Source organism: Halictus rubicundus, chromosome 10 (genome assembly GCF_050948215.1).
Source record: "Halictus rubicundus isolate RS-2024b chromosome 10, iyHalRubi1_principal, whole genome shotgun sequence".
NCBI lineage: Eukaryota > Metazoa > Arthropoda > Insecta > Hymenoptera > Halictidae > Halictus > Halictus rubicundus.
Window position 1 is genome coordinate 10,294,450 of NC_135158.1, and position 19,477 is coordinate 10,313,926.

Consider the following 19,477-nt stretch of genomic DNA (forward strand, 5'->3'; position numbering starts at 1 on the left):
CCACATCATGAAGAGAATCGCTCATTCGGGAATTTTACCAGCCGCTGTTGCAGCAATAAAAGATGCGCCCGATGAGTTTTGGTATAAACTACTTTCGCACAATATTAATTTGTTACAAACATTTATTCTCTGCCGATACAGTCACACTTTCACCTACGTATCCTGTTTGTATATGTAGGTATACTTAGATATACCTGTAAATTACTTTATTTTCGAGCTTGATGTTTCATATGTTTGTAAATTATTTTATTTTTTAACCTGATGTTGAAGCTCTCGCGGGTTCCCGTATCAATTGAAATCACGCGAAGATGCAAATACAAACTACTCGCGGCCACCTTCCAGGATACACGACTGTCTTTTTTTCCGAATATGTTGAAAGATGTTTTAAGGGCTCAGAATGGTTTCCTGGAAGAAGCGTGGATACGTATCCGTGAGATTCCGTGCGCGACGACCATGTCGTTACTTCCTCCTTTCACACCTAACGAAAAGGTGATGCACGGCATTTCGTTACACGTACCCGAGACTCAATATTTGTTTTCGACACTTGCATGGTTAAATTTCTTAAGACGCTTTTTAGGCGGCATACTTAAAGTGCGATATCATGCATGTGAATTATAGTTATTCCTCCATCGATCTTTCAACGATTTCTGTACCCTCAGCAAAATAGAAACTTTCCGCATTTCAAATTGTCTAAAACAGAAGTCGAATAAAATTTCTTCTTTGAATAGTTTTAGTAAATCGGGAACGACGTATCAACATTCTTAAATTCTTCTGATATGTTCACTGCTATTTCTTTTATCTATAAAATACTTTTTTTTTATTTGGTATTGGCATTGAAAGAATTTTTGAGACATCCGAAAGATATCTCATAAATTATCTGGAAATTTACCAGTTACAATTGCATAAGTGAAAAATAATTGGAAATTGTTAATGATCCTTTCGGCACAAAGCTGAATGGATTTTTGGTGTAAAAGGACGAACATTGAGATTGGCTCAGGCTGTCGGAGAACTAATGGCACCACTACCGACGGAAATGCTCGACATTTGAAGCTCGTAAACAGAAATAGCTCGATACGGTCTGATAAAATGTATCGCTGAGATGAAGCTTTGCGAGAATCCCACGTTTTTGCGCGTTTATCTAACCGTTTCCCAGTGTATACACACAGAAACGACATCATTTATATTAAGGATGCAATATAACATAATAACTAATACCAATTTCAACTTCCCAGCCTAATGATTAAACTGCAGAATAAACATTTTCTCGGTCAATTGTGAAAAACAGAAGACAGATGCGAATGAACTTCTTCGTTAAATAATTTTAATCAGACAAAAACCATGAAGTAATATTGTTAAATTCTTCTACTGTCTACACAGGTTTGCGTTTCATCATAAATGCATAAAATCCACGGTAGCCTGATCACACTTTAGCCTAATAAAAAATTATCGAAGCATGAATTACATTTTAGTGTTATCTCTGTGTATCCTCACATTTTCGTAGTGAATCTTGGCAAAATCTGGACACGTATTCCGAGATTTTCGAGAATATCCAGCCGCGATTATGAGAACCACTGAACGGAGTTTAGTAAACGCGTGAAGAAGTATTTTGCGGTACTTTTTCACAGCGTTCTTCGTATGGCAGAAGCGTTTATCCATTGCGAGAGTGTATATGGGATAGAGAAGGAACCATTAGTTTGCTGACATAAAGCCCTGAAATAGAGGGGTCGAAGAAGGCGGACGTTTCCGAAGAGCATGCGCCTTTAGGCACCAATCAGAGGTCTCCTTACTGATCCCTGATGAACTCTTTTTCGGTGGATGAAGTCCGCTACTGCGCACATCATGATACCAAGCTACCACACTCTCCCGGAAATATCCATAATGCACGTAGAAATGACACCCATAATTCGATGAAGTCGAACCACATTACAATAACGCCATCAGGAACAACTGCAATGAAATTCAGATACACACGATGCTAATAAAAGTAAGCTTCACAATTAAAATACTTGTTGTCGTCTGGTATACCTTTGTGATATTTATTCTTATACTGCAATATCGTCATTTTTATACTGTGAATTTTCATGTAAAATAAAAATTGTCTGCATTTATTTCAAGATACAGGAGATGCGAGGACATTTATTCATTTTCTGAATAATTTTCATGAGCTAGAGATAATGCATCAGTATTTTTAAACTCCTAATATAAAGAAAATTTAAACAACGGGAATACACTTAAGTTTTCAAAGGAAATATTCTAAGACAATTCAGAGAAGAAAACATTCTAAAAATTGTTAATAATTTGTTCTCGTATTATATTTTTAGGTGATACACGAGAATGTTTCAACTCCAATATTTTAACATTGGAGTTTAAGGAGTCTGGATCCTATTTGGTTGCAAAACGGAGCAGCATCCGAGAATTTTAAACAGGGTTGCGAGCACGTTATCGATTTATTGCGCGTATGATAGTAAAGTAACGTTAAAGCAGTGTGAATAAGCTTTTGACCCCTACTCCGATCAAGAAACAGATATGAGTGGGGGTCCTTGCAGCGAGATGCTCTTCCAGCTTCGTAGGATGACCTTCCCTCGCCGATGGTGGGGAAGCTGGGAGGTCCTTCTGGACCGCAGACACGTGCCACCTGTCATACATTTGGAGGTACTTGCTTTCGGAAGGTTGAGAGGGAGATTAGTCGAAATGCCAGCAGAGATTGGTGCGAGGTAAACTGAAAGAACGTGTCCTGTCACAGTGATCGTACGAATATGAAATTTCTTTGATGCGCGAGGAGAAACACGCTATTATCCTCGGTTCCCGAAGACAGTGACGGAAGATGGATAAATCAAGAGGAAGAAAAGAGTGCGACGCTACGTAATCTCGGACGACAATTGTGAACACGATCCAGGGAACCTCGTCGCATTTTTCATTTCCGTTCAACTTTAATTAGATGTTCGTTTGAAAGTGCGTAGCCCGATAACGGAAAGTGACGTTCGCTGTTCAAAAGTTTCGCCGAGGATGTGCAATAACGTTGTCAGCAATGGAGCCTTATCGACGCCATAATAAAGTGAACGACGAGATCTACGATCTCCGGCGGGTAGCTGTGCAAAACACAGATAAAATCGAGATCAGGGAGGACGAGGAAAGGGTTCTAAAGGTTTTCGGCAATCATCGAGACACGATGGAATACGCGTCCGATTGCAGCAACGAAAGTTACAAGGAGACGCGCAGGAATCAAGTCGAACGGAAAAATTCTTCTCCGATTGCAGTGTCCAGTGCGTTCACGATTGACAATATTCTTGGTAGACACGAAGAAAGGGACGCGGAGGTGTCGTCCAGTTTCAATCATTCCGAGGATAAGGACGAGGAGCAGGACGACAGGGACGAGAAACTCGAAGAGAGACAGTTTATTAAACCGACAGCGATACCTGCCACTCATTCGGGTATAATATAATATTCTATAGTCTCGATGCAAAATACTATCGAACCTTGTGATTGAAGCTCTCTTGAGACGTTAGATAAAATACTAAAAAGTTCTATTTGGGTGTCTGTTGTCAGGGGATTTTTTACACATTGTTCTTCACATTTGCAGAATCAGAAAAGTGAACGCTGTGTTAAGATGTTAGAAATTGTGAATATAATATGTTGGCTTTAATAGCTTCAGCTCGTATTTATCTAGTAAAATCATGTATTAAAGTGTTCTCTCTTTTTTTAAACAGAATTTATTATGTTACAGATATGGGACTGTACGCACCAACGGGTTTATCATACTCAGAAGTTACATTTTCAGATCCATCTGGATATTCAGCAACATCTTTCGCATCGGCGTCCCTTTTGTACAACAGTTGGTTCGCTCAAACGAAACCTGGCCAATTGTTTGGTTTGCAAGGTATGTATTTTGTTAATCAGATCACGTAACTAAGAAAACCCTTCGTTGGGAGACCTGGCAATATTTTAAATTGGGAAAATGATCACACAAATCCAGCAGAAATATTTTGTTCTACATATTATCCTTTCAAAAGGCTCTAAAACAGCTTTTAAACATTTTCAAAATGTACATTGTTAACTCACAAAATTTGATATAGAAACAATTTAATTTGATACACTAGATACTGTTTCCATGAAAGTAAAAAATCTTGTGTCACTTAAGAGTAATCCTAAGAGTCTTTGTAATAAAAATTTCAAAGTTATAACGCCTGCAATTTTAAAAACGAGATTTTATAAACTTAAACATGATACTCTGTGACAGTGTATATCGTTTTTGGAAACGATAGGAAACCTTCTGCACCCGTTTCGAGATAACAGCGTAGGCGTATGTTTTCGCTTTGCCACGACAAAAGATTCTAATTATCTACACGCAATAACTTATCGTTGTAATCCCATTTTCGCGAACAATGCCGAGAAAAGCAAAATCGTCGTATTCTTTCACGGCTCTGGGGAATATTGGACATTACTCGAGGCGTCTGCGGTAACAGCTTTTCGACACGCGAACGTCGCATTAACAGCTGGGGTGTTGTATCCCCCATAATTTCGATACGTTAGCTGCTATATAAAATATTTAGTTGTTCGGAGGTTAAACGTTTCTGAAGCAATGCAGCGTATTGCCGATTTTGGGTGCTATTATTTTAACGTGATCCGTTTCTCGTTCGTCTTTCAATTAAATAAAGCACGCGCCGTTATAATGTGACATTTTGAATATTTTGATTGAAACATAAAACGATCATTTTGTTAGATTACAAAAGAAGATATTAACTTGAAAGATTATTGCCTTACGTGCGTGTTTGTGTAAAATCTTTCACGATTTATGATTTCAAAATGAAACTTTGCGATATTTATAATGTATTAGCATATATTTTAATCGCTTTCGAAAGCGACAACCGTGAAACGTGAATAATTTCCGTCGGAGATTTCAATCCGCCATTGTTGCTTCTCTTCTTTCGCTACTATCCGCCATGCTGTTAGGAGCCCATTTATCAGCGACGTTACTCTAACCATCTTCCAGAAATGTGCTAAATGTGTCCGCATACTCGTAAATCTTGGTTCAGCCGGTTTTTCTTCTTCATCAAAAAGTTCCCTTTTTGACCAGCAGTCTCTCATTCTCTGGAAAACACGATCGAGTGCACGACGAATGTTATGCAATTCAATTTTCGATCTACATTCGTAATAAATTGATCTGCTCTATAAAATTCCAAACGCTCGATGAAAATTTGAATACAACGAACCCCTAATTATTTCACAGAAAGTTATAAAAATATTTCAGTATCGTGCTAGAATCGAATCGGAACATTTAAATTAGGAAATAGCAGTGTACTTTTCGTTTCTTAAATTTTTAACTGTACTCTCCTGCCGCATAAATTTTTAATGATAATTCTTTGTATCAGACGAAGTGGTGATTAACGGTATTATAACGTAGCAATCGTAGACGTATTCGTTGTAGTAATACAATGCAAAAGAAATGTACGTTGGGAGATTTTATAGCGAAGCGCGACAGTAACGTCACGATCTGGAAGCTGTTCGAAAGGTTTCTGGAAAACGCAAAAGGACTTGTGCAAACACGCGAGATTTATTTGCTGGACTAGAGTGCAAGGGCTAGGTAGCTAACCGCATATTAAACAAAGGTAAAAGTTCCCATTTCCATGTGAAATCGCAGCCATCATTAGAATTTCATTACGGAGAACGTGAAACAATTAGGAGAAGGCGACTGAACAAATGCTTCCACTTTTATCGTCACTTCAAAATTATAATCTTCATGATTTAATAATTCTACAATCTCAAAATAAAACAGATAAGCATTCAAAGAAATTATTTCTCAACGTTTAACAAATCACACAATTTTAACACCATTATTCAAAATATAATATAATTAAATAGTTTTCAATTTCCAATCAATTTTACCAATGTCTTTCACCTTCATTCAATAATTTAAGAAAAACGAAAAATTTATTGTTACGTGACTGCGGATTCTGTGCATTTATAACAAAATTGGCTAAGTAAAATCATCACAATAATACGGGGATAATATTTTATTACATCCAAATTACCGAGGGAAGAATTAAGTTTCCATTTAATTCTCGTGTCTCGAAATTGACGTACAGCATTTTTATTTTGCATACAGATTTGCACAGTACCATCGAAGAATGCAATAAAATGTCCAGCGATCTCCGGGCACGAATTGTTTTTGTCGAATTTTTTATACAAGGTCCGCCGCAGTGTCGCGTTATCTAAACGCGACTAACAACGGTATAATACCTCATATAACCCCGTTGAACGGAAATGTGTGGAACTTCTTTGCACCGTAATGATAATCGCAGCCAAACGTTCCTCGGTATAAACTGTTTGTCCAACTCTTTACCACATTCCGCCTTATATTGACTGTAAGATGTCACACGTTCCTCAAACAATCCCACATGTTTTAGACACGCTCGGTAACTCTAGACGCGGTCCAATGAGTAGACCGGACCGGAGAAAGTGGTAATTGAGTACAAGCTGACGAAGTTAGCCGAGCGATTAAGACGCATGATTATAATGTTAAATTTTTATTATCGCGGCCGTAAATCTTCGGGAAGGTCTTTCCCTGTGAAGTGTCATTCTCGCGGAGGTGCTACTCGAGCAATATTTAACTTCGCTGAATTTTGTCCGTTTGTCTCCAAAAATTTTACTTCTTTTTTTTTTTCTCGTTTCACTTATAATGTGCACTTACGTAGGATTGAATTCAACGTATCCGCGTTTTGTTCGCAGCGCCTAAACCGAGCGGCAGACGGTCCAGAAAGCCGGGCATTGATCGAAAACCGCGACAAGCTTACAGTGCTAAACAATTGGAGAGGTTGGAAGCTGAATTTAAGGTATGCATGTAGATGTAATTGTTGCTTGGATTTTTATGCAAATTCACATTTTCATATCCGTTAAAATAGAGCATAATGCGGGAAAGCCTCAATTTTTACAGAATTTTAAGGATAAATCTCAGTGTGACATAGTCTAAAGAAACAGTGTAGCATTGCGGGGTTAAAAAGAATTGTAAAGGTCAATTTTATCGAAATTGAGTGTAAACATTTCAACCGAGAAATATTTATCGAGAACTGAAAGACAAACTTTTATTCCAGATCGACAAATACCTGAGCGTGAGCAAAAGAATGGAGCTGTCGAAATCTCTGAATCTGACGGAAGTGCAGATTAAGACATGGTTCCAAAATCGACGAACCAAGTGGAAGAAGCAGCTCACGTCCCGATTGAAAATCGCTCAGAGACAAGGGCTCTTTCCACCCCCGTATTTCCCACCGACGCAGTATCCCCTATTGCCATATTACACTTCACCCCTCGTGTTTGGGAATCCGACATCAGATGACGCTAATGTGAACGTGGCAACGATACCGTCACGGCCTGCGGTATCGTCACCAGATACTGCCTGAACTAATATCGATTTAGACTACTTAGCCGACCGCGAAACCGCGTGACGTTCAAGTGTACTCGAACAGTGACCATACCATGGAAAATAATTTTTTAATGGAAACGCAGTAAAGAGATCTTGATTAAAACATCTCAATTAGACAGATAGCTATGTGAAATGTGAATATTAAGTTACCAGAAATGCATGAGATATTTAACATATTCCATATTTAAGATACTCCATATTCAACGGTATGGAAGTTATAGGTATGTATATAAATAGCGGCGATGATAAGCGTAAATTAATTTCTGTAGTGTTTTCGTAAATACATTTGTTGATCGTTTAATACGTGACAATTTAATTTAAAGCGACAGATAAAGATTTAAAAGTCATAGACAATATTAGACGGAAATAAATTTACTAGATGTAAACTTTTACTGCAACGATGCAATGTTTTTACTGTAACAATGGAACTTATTTATGGTTGTCAGTTGTATACCTATCGTTTGCTTAATTGTATATTATTAATTCTGAAAGTCCGCTGTATCAATGTCTAAATTGTTTGTAATATATACCGACGAAATCAAGCAATAATAATTCTTCGAGTGTAAAAGAACTTTATAATGTTAATTAACAAGAGACTGTTCATTTTTCAAAAACGCTTCAGAAACGTAATTTTATTCGAAGCAACATTTAAAAAGTTTTTAGGAACATTGTACGTCCTCTTTTCGAACGTTCAATTAAATTTACGCACATCTCGTTTCAGTATACTTTATATTTACAATATAGAAACCGTATTCGAATACTTCACAGTTCTCTGGAACAATTACAATAGTCTGACTAGTACAGAAATATTATTTCTTTTCCCTGACGCATTGCGCTCCACATTTTCCAATACGCTGCGGAGTGTTCGTGTGTTTCGTCGCTGTGTCCGCTCCACAAGCAACGGTTCGCGTTTCCGGTGGCTTCGAAGCTTTCCGAGCTTCGTTCTTTTGTGTGACCATCTTCCTCACCGCTTTCATGTTCGGCATTTTCGGCATTTTCGGCAATTTATTTGAAATAGTATCTTTGAGATTCTTCAGCTTTCTAGGTCTCTTGGATTTCCTCTCTTCCGAGTAATGAGTCCCGACGTTACGCATTTTCACTTTAACAGAAGATTGCACCGTTCTTACGTACGACATCGGGCCGGAAGATTTGTCAAATTTCTCTTTAAAAGAATCAGAAACTTGAATCGACGCGTGCAATTTATCGGTTGCAGCTATAAGCGCCATCGCGTTCGCACACATGTAACAACAACTTTTCGTAAAATCCGGGAAACCTTTCTCTTGCACGAGTGCGCTAATGTATTTTTCTGAAGTAGCCGGCCCGGAAGTAGTGTCTGCGAAATCTGCACCATCTTTCGTTCCCTTTTTCCGCGTTTTAGTACGCTTTCCATGTTTGTCGATTATAGTCTCGCTCAAACGTTTTCTATCTTTAGTCAGACTCAAACGTTTCGCATCTTCAGCCTCGCTCGATTCTGGATACCCCGCAGTCGAAGTACCGGCTTCGTCAGCAACGCCGGTCTTCTTCTTTTTCCTTCCGCATCTTTTCACCCTTTCCTTCAGACGCTTCCAACGATCTTTTGTTCGCTTCGAAGCTTTTTTGCGTTGCGGTGCTCTGCAACATTGAGTCGTCCAATGGAAACACCTTACCACCGGGTTGCGAGATTTTTGTTCGTTTCGGGGACTCGTAGCAGACCTTGAGCGCGCATTACGGCTCTTTAACTTTTCACGATTTTCAAGAGTCCGCTGTGCTGTCGTAAAATAAAATTAATGCTCTGCCGAAATTGACAAACTACGTTCGCTCTGGTTATAATTAATTTACTTGAATGGTCGGGATGTTTCTCTTGTGAAAGGGTTCGTGTGCGTTTTGAATTATGCTTCTTCGGGTTGTTTCTTTGTGCCACGTTCTCGGGAGACCGATTTATATTTGCAAACTTGTTCGGTGTCAGAGTTTCTTCCACGGAATACGCGTTTTGCATTTTTGTTCATATTATTACGAAGTGTTCAGTTCTTTACAGTATAGCATACATTTGCATCCGATGCATATTTTTTAGTTTGTAAAAGTTGCTGAAGGTTAAGTCTGTTATGAATTGCAGGTTAATGTTGTCGTGTCGAATTTTGGAATGCATGTGGAAATTAGGGTGTTAAAATCGATAGAATTATTAGTTGTTTAGTACAGTTTGTAAATTGTTTAGTTTATTTAGAAGGGTAACTAATAATTTTACGATTAGAAATGTTGTAATTGCAGCGCTTAATCCATGCTTATGTTTTGAAACTCCCGGGTTTTAACATCATCTCGTAGGTTTCTGTGTTACACGATCTGAAATACCGACATTGCTAAAAATCAGTGGTTTTCTCGCGCCCTCTGCCCAAATGGAACAGTCTACTGCTGAACTATACATTGCAACAGATAATTATTTGTTCATTTTATATCAGAATGTAACTATCATTAAGTGCAATTCTCCGCCTTTAATTTAAGTCCCCGAACGATTCAAAATTCCTGTTGGAACAAATTTTAAAGTTTAATCGTAGAATTCCCTTAAAACATTTTTACCGTGCTGAGGGCCAAATTTTATCGATTTTTCGTATTTCCTGTTGAATCTAAGCACCCCTATCATAAAGTGCCATCTTCCGTTTTTAATTTAAGCCCTCAAATGTTTGGAAACTTTCAAAATCGATTCCAAGTAATCCCTCAAACACATTTTCCTCCGCACTATCCATCGGGGTTTATAGATTTTTCGATATGGTTTCGAATTTTCCTTGCAAACTAAATGGATTTATTGATGGAAGTTTTCAGCTTCAATTTAAGCCCTCAAAAATAGAAAAATTCCCACAGGATTTAACTCCGTAAAGTCTACTCGCATTTCTCGAAACTTTCCATCAGGATTTAAAAATTATTCGACATGATTTCAAATTTTTCTTCAAACCAAAATGGGCCCGTTACAAATTTCAATGTTCCAGCTTTGATTTGAGCTTTTAAAAGTTCAAAAATTCCGTCCGAAATACGTTTTAAAATCGCTCATTTTGTGTCTAAACAGAAGTCAGCTCTCCGAGCTCGACCGATGCCTCGCCTAAACGAACAGCTTAGTATAGAAAAGTTTGATGTCGGTCCCAGGGGACGGACTAAAGGTTAAAAAGTAAAGAGTTAAAAAAAGTAAAAAATTGCTGGGTTGCCAAGGTGAAGTTAAGCCGAAAGTACAATTTTTCAGCTTGAAAAAACACTCTCGAAAGTCGAGAAATTCCCCCGGGGATTATACTCCCAAATCAATCGAATGCAACCCCATAAAGCTGCGTTCGCATAGCCGTTTCAGCATTGAAAATCTAAAGATTCTCGTAAGATGTCGCTGGCGATTCGAAAACCAAATGTACCTTTCTATCGTCGCCTTTACAGTGAGCCTATTTCCGTACCCATGCGCACCGAGAGCCATCTCTCCCAAACCCGTCATGTCCCTTCTCCACAAGCGTGCCCCACGGTTAGTCCTGTCGACCCAATCGAGTTCCATATCTGGCGAAAGTGCTCCATGGCGAATCGTAAAGTATCGCCACCTGCCGGCATAGTTCGAAGCTCGGGTCTAACGTCTCTCGGAACATGGCAGGGAAGTCGGGGCTCCAGCAGTGGCAGGACTGCCAGTAGCGATGGTGGCGACTGGCCGACGTCGTGCGTGTGTTTTGTTGCTGCTGCGATGCGTCTGCTAAATAAGAGATTGGCAGGTAAAAGAGTGTGAGAAAAGTAGTGGTCAGCTGGTGCGGCGTTCGTTAGACACGGTGGTGAGATCGAGCAGCGTCGTTGATCGAGTATAAAACGCACCGGGAAAGAGGAAGTCTCTCGATCAGAAAAGGACCGAGGGAGAGAAGTTGCCGTGCGAGACAGGAGCCACCGAGAGAAAAAAGGTTACGAGGGGCGGATCGTCGGTGGTAAGGACCGTTCGCGTGAAAGTGATAATATCCCGTTCACGAAACGATGGCGTAAGTTTTCGTCTTTTAACCGAGACGCGCCGTGGTGGCCCGAGTGCAACAACCGTGTGTTTTCACGTCCGTCATATTTTCGTGTCGCCCTGCGCCCACACGCATATGATTCGGCTGCTCCGAAAAGTCGCGCGCGCGAACAACGGAACGCGTATACAAAGTAAGATCAGTGAAAACAGAATCGAGTGTGTGCTATGCTGTCCAATTGTTACGCAGACGGCTATGTAGTGAAATATACGTCCGTAACGTCGGCTCGTTTTTGACCCGTTGCGTGTGTCGCGAGGCTGTCTCTTTCTCCCCCCCTCCTTTTCTCACTCTCACTCTCTTTCTCTCTTTCTCTCTCTCTCTCTCTTTCCCTCTCGCGCGTGTACAAGCAAGAAGAGCAGCGTTGTATCTCTGTCGGTGTTTCGTCTCCCCTGTTGCGACTATTACCGCTACTTCCTCGCGTCGACGTCGCGTTGTTGTTTTGTTTATTGTTGTTCGCACGTACTCGCGAAGTGGTGCTAATAACCTAACCGAGACCAGTGGCTTTTAAACTGTGTGTCCGAGAGAATATGGTTACGATGATCAGTGATACCTGCGGATACGTTCCCTTTCTGCTGTTGCTGTTGCTGGTTCCTTATATCGAGAGCGGTAAGTGTGAGCGCGATTTTTTTTTCCACTTTCTTTTTTAATTTTTCTTTCTTTCTATCTTACGCTCTGCTCGGTTTCGTGTACACCGGACACACGATTGAATTTTCTCCATTGACCCGATCGCTTCAGTCACAGTACACCCACGCTCTTCTATCTCGTTTGCGCGTGTGTGTGTGCGCGCGCGTGCCTGTGCGTCTCGCCGAACATCTGGCCCGTGAAATGTGCTTTTAGCTGGATGTCATATGCATACGCGCGCGCGCACGCACGCACGTCACTCTTGACCGTGTACAATACAAGCGCGTTTCTGTGCGTGCGGAGACCGTCTCGATGCGTCTCATGAATCATCCTCTCACGACCCGTGCGTTTCGCGCGTTCTCTAGTGCGTGTGCAGACGAGCACAACGCTGCTGATCGAAAATCCTGGAATTTTATCGCGGCAACAGGGAAAAACCGTTCGCCGAACCGTCACGTCCTCGCTTACACTCTCCCGCTCAAAAGTTTCGAGCACGCTTCTGGGAAGAAATTTTTTCGTTCGTGTACGGTAAGGGACCCAATTACTGTGGGGGTACCAATTGCTATGCTCCTATATTAACACTGGGTTTACGGAGCATTAAAAGTGAGTATTTTACATTACGTTATAAAAATAAGAGAATGTGTCTCTCCAAGTTTTCAGCCATTTTTTAAATAATATATACCTAAGGAAATAAGTTTGTTGAGTAATTCCACGTAGATGGATCTTCACAATCTCAATAATCGTAAATTAAAAATATTAGAACCCGTCATTTTGACGGGTCCCGTAAACCTAGTGTTAATGATACTTTTTTGAAAAGTATTATGGTTTAGTATGTGGGTCCCTTACCCTACCCCTGGCAAAAATTATTCGCTCCCAAATCGAATGTCTATCATTGTAATTATTTATATTTTCAATGTGGAAAATATTTCCATTAACTGTGAAAGTGAATGCAGCGATAGAACTTGTCGTATATAAAGAAAATATTCAAGTAGACAATTGATGATTTTATACTTGGTAAAGAGCAAAACAATTCTGCATTGTGAATAAAATATTTATTTGCATAATAAGGACACGATTCCGTTTGAAATCCTACCATGCCCCAAACTTTTGAGCGAGAGAGTACATAAGAGTACATAATTTTAATTTTAATTTAGCGTGATTCGCACAAGTCAAATGCAACATTCTTCGACATTATAATTCCTCATTATTTGATTAATTGTTGCACCGTTCTAACATTAAATGGCTCAAATGCGGGACGCCAGTAAAGCAACGCCAGATTATATGTTCCAAAATTTTTTCCCAACGAAATGGAGATGAATGGAATTTTTCGTTTTTGTTTTCGAAATTGAGGTTTACTCGAATGTAATCGGATGATCGCGTCACAGCTCTTCGATCATTGCTTCCCCGAGTTTTTACGGTACGCGTTTAGTTTTTTTGTTTAGATTTTTCGAGTTTTTTTTAAAATAAATTCTAAATATTTTAAATGAAATATGGAGACACAATTGACGAACGTGTGTAAATATTTTGTGTAATTATTTGGAGCGACGGAGTAACGTACGGAGCGAGACCGAGGTTTTGCACGGAATTTCCCGCGTTGCTATGCGGTTCCATTAGTCACCTGTGACTAATTCACGGCTGATCTTTCGGGGGAAAACTATGAACCAGTCTTTCAGCTAAATCCTGTGTTTCGAGACGGAATTCTAGAGGAGGGATTAGTTGTTCCCCGAAATTAGATATTTTACTTATTAGCACTACGTGTATTATATACCATTCTTTAATTTTTCAATAATTCAATCGACCTTTGACGATGGAATTATTAACACGTTGAACGCCACGTCAGCCATGTGTGGCTGACGGAATTATTTGTGCAGGTTTTAAAATGAATTTTTACGTTGATATATTCATTGTACTAAACTGAATTAGGATCTGTAACATGCAAGAAAGTTGGAGGATTACTCAGTATCGTACATTTAATTTTTTGCAATTTTTATTTCATTAAATAACTTACTTTGATTTTATGGAATTTTTGGGGTTTCTAGTTTGGCGTTCAAAGTGTTAATAACGATATGATATTATTAAAATTTTTATCGGTACGTCGACGTGCCATAATATTTTAATAGAAAGCACAGCCCAGCAACTGAGATTTACAGCGTGAAAAGATCATGAATAAATGGAGCATTAATGACGAAGAAGAAGAGTGTTAATTATTTTAAGAGAGAGTCGCTCATGCTCAGAGTAACGCAGAATAATTTATGCTCAACCCTCAGAAGCAGGGTGAAACGTACAATTTCTGTACTTCGAATAATTACAAGCAGAATCATGTTTGCGATTTTATCTTGTTCTTGGTTAAATCACCGAGCTTTTTCAATTGCAAATAATGTTATTTTGTGCTGAACAATTCTTGTTTGTACCGGTTAGCATGCCGATCCACATTGTACATGTCTACATATTGCATTTCTTATCGTTGATAATGCGTTCGGTAAATTTGAATGCGCGTTCGAACGAGCTTTGTAAATTACGAGCTCGTAGATAAAAAAGATAACATTCATTTTATGCATTAACATCGTGGAATTGCTGCGGAATCTTTTTAGTTAATATTATTATTTCGCGAATTGTTCGACCCATGTATCAGTTGCGAGTTGGTACCACGAATATACCGTTAAGCCCTGTTAAATTTTGCGTAAATTGCGAACAGTGCAATTTCGATGCATGAATATTTGAAAGAAATATAGGCACACGCGTACGAGGGAAGCGAACAACGTCTTCCTATATACGTACAGATAATTTCTGCGAATCGCGCGCTAATCGCGATCAGATTCTCCGTAAATTGCATAGGCCGTGATTCCAAATACACTTATCTTATCGCAACAGGTTTTCGCAATTTATGGCACCTAATGCTTTCGATTTTGAACAAGGACTGGCAAGACATTTTTGTGTTCAGTTGAGTAAGAGTGTACTCTTCTCCGGAGTGTAAATCGTAAAATTACCGCCACCGGAAGTGCCAATTAGGGACCGCTGGCCGATGTAGGTGATAGTTACATGCTCGAGAACGCGACGCTGTATTATCTGTCTGAGGCCAAGGCAGACTGGAAAAAAAAATGCAGCGAAGTGCTGAGATCATTCCTATAATTATATTTGTTCCTCTCGCTAATTGCTAACAATCTGTTGCCTGTAAAAAGCACGCTCGTGTAGCTCAGAATCCATTTATGAAAACAATATTCGATCGAATAAAGTTTCATGCTCTTGAATAATCTCACTGATATTTTATAATTTTTCCTGTAATACTAAATGTTACTGAATTTTTAAATATCATATTGTTCACACCCTGGTGATATAATTTTAGGTAGGAATTTCAGGAAGCAACATTTTTTCAAATAAAATAGTTTTATATAGACGCTTTTGTATGAAATTAGCAATGGGTAGGTACGAAATTCGCATAATGGTATAATTATTCTTAATTGCGCTTATGTAATGCAACTATCTCGTCACATTGTACGTTAATGGCAGAAACAGTGTGCGTTAATTAAACAGAGGTTAATAAAGTTTGCAATCCCATTTACATACCTTGAACAGCTTGATCAATATTGAAAATGTAGATCGTGATTTTACTACGGGCTATAAAAGATCACAATATATTTTAACGTATTTAAAAAGCGCAATGAAATGTAGGGTTTTAATACCGTTTACTGGAGATATTATTTCATTTTAACCCTACGCCGACGATTAACGAGGAAACTCGATTTCTATTTATCTCTAGCTCGTGGGAGATAATACAGTCCATTCGCAACGGTCATATTACTCAGCACAGTGACCCTAAAATTAAGTACGTACTTTAAACATTTATTTCATTTTCGTAAAATCATCTAAAATCAAGCATTACGGTTCGTGATTTTAGTAAAGTTGTCTATTAAGAGAATGCACGGTTTAATTTAGACATATTTTAGTTATTTTTAAAGTCGTACGTAGTATTGGAAAGTAATTAAAACGTTCTGGAAATACTTTCCAATACAACAAATTAGTTTACTAACCAATAGGTTATCTACCTTATGCCATTAACTGATCAGCAAATCAACTCTTCGATTGTCGAATATAAACTCTAAAAAATCGCACACAATCAAAGTAATTTGGGTTGTAACATGAACTTGTTTGGTTACAAACATAAATACGTTCAACGCTTTAGTCGTGACTCACTGCAAATACTGATAACTGTGATTAAATAAAAGCTACTTTTAGTGAGTGATTTTATGTTTGATTGATTGTAATTCTCTGCTTTATCAATGTGTAAATGAAAAGACGATATCGAAGATATCAATATGAGGATATTTAATTTTTGGAAAAATCTCGCGAAAAAATTCTTTACCATCGTTGGACCCAGTGTCGCCGGATGAGGGGAGGGAGCACGAATTGAGGGGAAAAAGTTACCCCCTCTTCGCCAGTACCGGAGCATGCAGGACAGAGGGGAAAAGCGTCACGTGACCGGGCCGTGGCGGAATAGCGCGGTGGGAGGGGAAATTAGAGTGGGGGGAACAAGTCTTGATCTGGCGACTCTGGTTGGACACATCCCTTAAAATAATGTACCTTTCCATAAAAATCGAAAGCAATGCAGACAATTGCCACTAAGAGTAAAATCGAAGATTTTATTCTAGGATTTCTTTAATCCAAGATTGTTATTCAGATTGACAATAGGAAAACTCGAAACTAATTTTTTCACAAAGGAATTTCGTTTAACACTCGCGTGAAATGAGTAAGTTACTGCTATCGGAAGCTATTCTCCATGACAGAGAATCGTTTTCCAGAAATTCCGCTCGTGGGTGGTAAAAAATGATCGCGGACCGCGCGGTCGGAATACAAAGGTGTAGTTAACTCTCATAAGTGAGTCGTTTCGGTGGCCCCTCCGAGCCATATCTTGAGGACAAAGGATCGATTTTTCTGTTACGAAGTTTTCAATTCTACGACGAGCCTCGATCGCCTCGGGCCCGAGACGGGAGTCTTCGGGAAATCTTGAGAAGCGCGGCACGTTGCTGCTGTCTTCATATATTTCATTCTGAAAACGGCCCTGGCTTCGGAAAAATGTACACTGGAGAGCTGAATAATATAATACATGTTGATTCGAAAAACTCGGAGGGTCTTTTATTAGTTTTCGAGGCGCGATGTACTCGGGAAGTACTTTCGTGCTCTCTCGTGGGATCTTGTCAACCGCACGTTGCTTTCGGCATTGATTTTGGAGCGTTATGTTTATCGAACTGGGCCGTCGGTGTCGAATGCAGCGAAAGAGGTCGAAGATTTGACGGGTATACCGTACTGATTGGAATAAACAAAAGGGGATTTTCGAAATCGACGAATCTCGTCGGCGAACATCGATGTCGCCCCGTTGCGACGTTGCAGAAGTTTCGCGGATCGAACATTCTTGTAACATAAAATCGATCTTGTAAAAACGAACATTTAAACGAAATGAACGGATCGAAAAGCGGTGAAAAGTGACGGAATAAATTGCGCAATCCATCGTTCGATAATCCTTGATTCATCAAAGTGAAACTTGCCCGAACTTTCTCAAACGAGCCGAAGAAACTTTACGGCGCGGTCCGTCGTGCTCGCTCGAAATGTGGGACACACAAAAGCAGAAACTGCGAGCTGCCGTTCAAACGTTCAAGGGATCAACTATTATATATGCCATTTTGCGTGCGGATTTTCGGTCACGGGTGACTTCGCAATTGGAGCAAAAGTTTGGAAACATCGAACGAAAACATTCCGCAAAACGGTGGCCGTTCGTAAGGTCAATGCTTTACTGCGGTCTCTAGATCCGATAGACACGGCCGTGAACACCGTTCTCTCAACAAGTCGACGGGGATTCACGACGGAAACATGACGTAACCGTTGTTATCCATTCATTGCATCACTTTTACCTCGTTGTGCTTGTTTCTTTTGGACCGCATGTTACAGCTTCGTGATTCAGAACGTGCGGCGTCCGGCAGTGATTCTTGTCAGGCGGGGGGGGGGGGGGGGGGGACACAATTAACTCGGATTTCCTACGGTTAACGAATATCTAGTCCGAACGCCAACTATTTACAGTGTCAAACGTTGTTGCAACTAACCCGAGCATTATCGAATTTTCGCTGAAGCTGGTATACAGTCTGTCCAACGCGAACCCGTTGGCGATGTCTCTGGGAAAATTAATGTATTTGGGAAAAAATATGAATCGAAGGTACATTTCAAATACCAATAAGAAATTTTGTAGAAGTTGATATATCAGTTGCGGGACGAGCGAACGTCTCGCTTTGTATTTTTAAATTTTTATCTCGCAGGAATTCAAGCAGCCTACGAGATTCGCTGATTGCAAGCGTAGCTGCACTCTTACCGGCGCTGCATATAAGCTCATGACGGTTACTACGCAAAAAGGTTGCCTCGATTTCATTCCTAAGATACTTTGTGCAAACAGGTTCTTGGAATTTAGATCACCGAAGACATAGAATTGCACAGCGTGTTTTTATAGGCGTAACGTCTTGCTATTACAATGAATAACAGCCGCTTCTCACGTATAAAGTATTTCACATTTGTTGTGCCTTTGAAAACGTTAAACATGTGAATATGGTTGATACGTGTACAAATCTCCTTGAAACACAACATAAACGTGTCAGTAAAGACGTATCGAAGATAGATAACTCGACTCGTGCGCTTCGAATAATTGACGTTGAACATTTAGTTATTTTCTATGAACAACAGACCCAAAATTACTTGGATTTGTGAAGACTCCTTAACCCCTTGTGCTATGATTTATTTTATGGTTACAGTGATTCGAGGTTCCTTGTCGTTCGTTGTTTCCTAGAAGAGAAAGAAAAATAGAATTTTATTCTAACAAAAGTGGGACTATGCATAACAAAAGTTTCAGTTTCAAACACGCCCAGTTTTTCCATCGGTTTCCTAATCTTTTTATTGAACCCTCGAAGAGGAAAAAGTCCGATACGCGTCCGGCGTGTCGGTGTCGAAGAACCATTTTTTCCTGGTCGTCTCCGATCGTTTCCAGGAAAGACAATGGCCGCAACGGTTTCGCGACAAAGCCCGCGTCTTTCCGGTGTGGTTTGTTCGCCAAGTGTGTTGCGACAGTTCGAATTACCGCGACTTTCGTTCGCCGACCGTCAAGTTGTTACGTAGTCCGTCGGGCTGTTGTCGGGCGAGCGAAGAAGAGATCATCTTTGTCCAAGGTGTTTATACAGCGAGATGAACTTTACTAGGAATTTCGGGATAGGGTGCGGAGGGATTCCTCCCGGGAATTCAGAATTCCCGAATCAAGGGGATCTTATCTCTAAGGTATTCTCTGTTCCGGGATATAGGTGGTCGCCCCCCGAAACTTTCTGCTCGCGCATTCCTGGCACAACCCCACTATTCGGCTTGGCTCAAGGAGCGAGAGGGTTTACCTAAGGATATGCAAACGTGCGCGATAGTTCACCGCGCTGGG

The 19,477-nt window shown here is 39.9% G+C and overlaps 2 protein-coding genes across 4 annotated transcripts in view; both read left to right on the forward strand.

The window, feature by feature from the left end:
* Window positions 1-2,526: 2,526 nt before the first annotated feature.
* Window positions 2,527-7,766, forward strand: LOC143358148 (uncharacterized). Its single transcript, XM_076795066.1, has 6 exons — window positions 2,527-2,714; window positions 2,783-2,862; window positions 2,976-3,431; window positions 3,725-3,877; window positions 6,727-6,830; window positions 7,089-7,766. The coding sequence occupies exons 1-6, from the start codon at window positions 2,527-2,529 to the stop codon at window positions 7,392-7,394; spliced, it is 1,287 nt and encodes a 428-aa protein (XP_076651181.1). The 3' UTR covers window positions 7,395-7,766.
* Window positions 7,767-11,012: 3,246 nt separating this feature from the next.
* Window positions 11,013-19,477, forward strand: part of Kuz (zinc-dependent metalloprotease kuz) — a 152,400-nt gene continuing 143,935 nt past the window's right edge. For all 3 annotated transcript variants that reach the window (XM_076794964.1, XM_076794965.1, XM_076794966.1), the window contains exon 1: window positions 11,013-12,012. In XM_076794964.1, coding sequence (XP_076651079.1) covers window positions 11,934-12,012 — 79 coding nt within the window. In that variant the 5' untranslated portion in view covers window positions 11,013-11,933. The remainder of the gene's footprint in view (window positions 12,013-19,477) is intronic.

Bases quoted from the DNA above. Each gene is read 5' to 3' on its own strand.
- LOC143358148 (XM_076795066.1), top strand. From the start codon at position 2,527: ATGAGTGGGGGTCCTTGCAGCGAGATGCTCTTCCAGCTTCGTAGGATG. The intron at 2,715-2,782 runs GTAAACTGAAAG...ATGCGCGAGGAG, and splicing joins CCAGCAGAGATTGGTGCGAG to AAACACGCTATTATCCTCGG. The intron at 6,831-7,088 runs GTATGCATGTAG...CTTTTATTCCAG, and splicing joins GGTTGGAAGCTGAATTTAAG to ATCGACAAATACCTGAGCGT.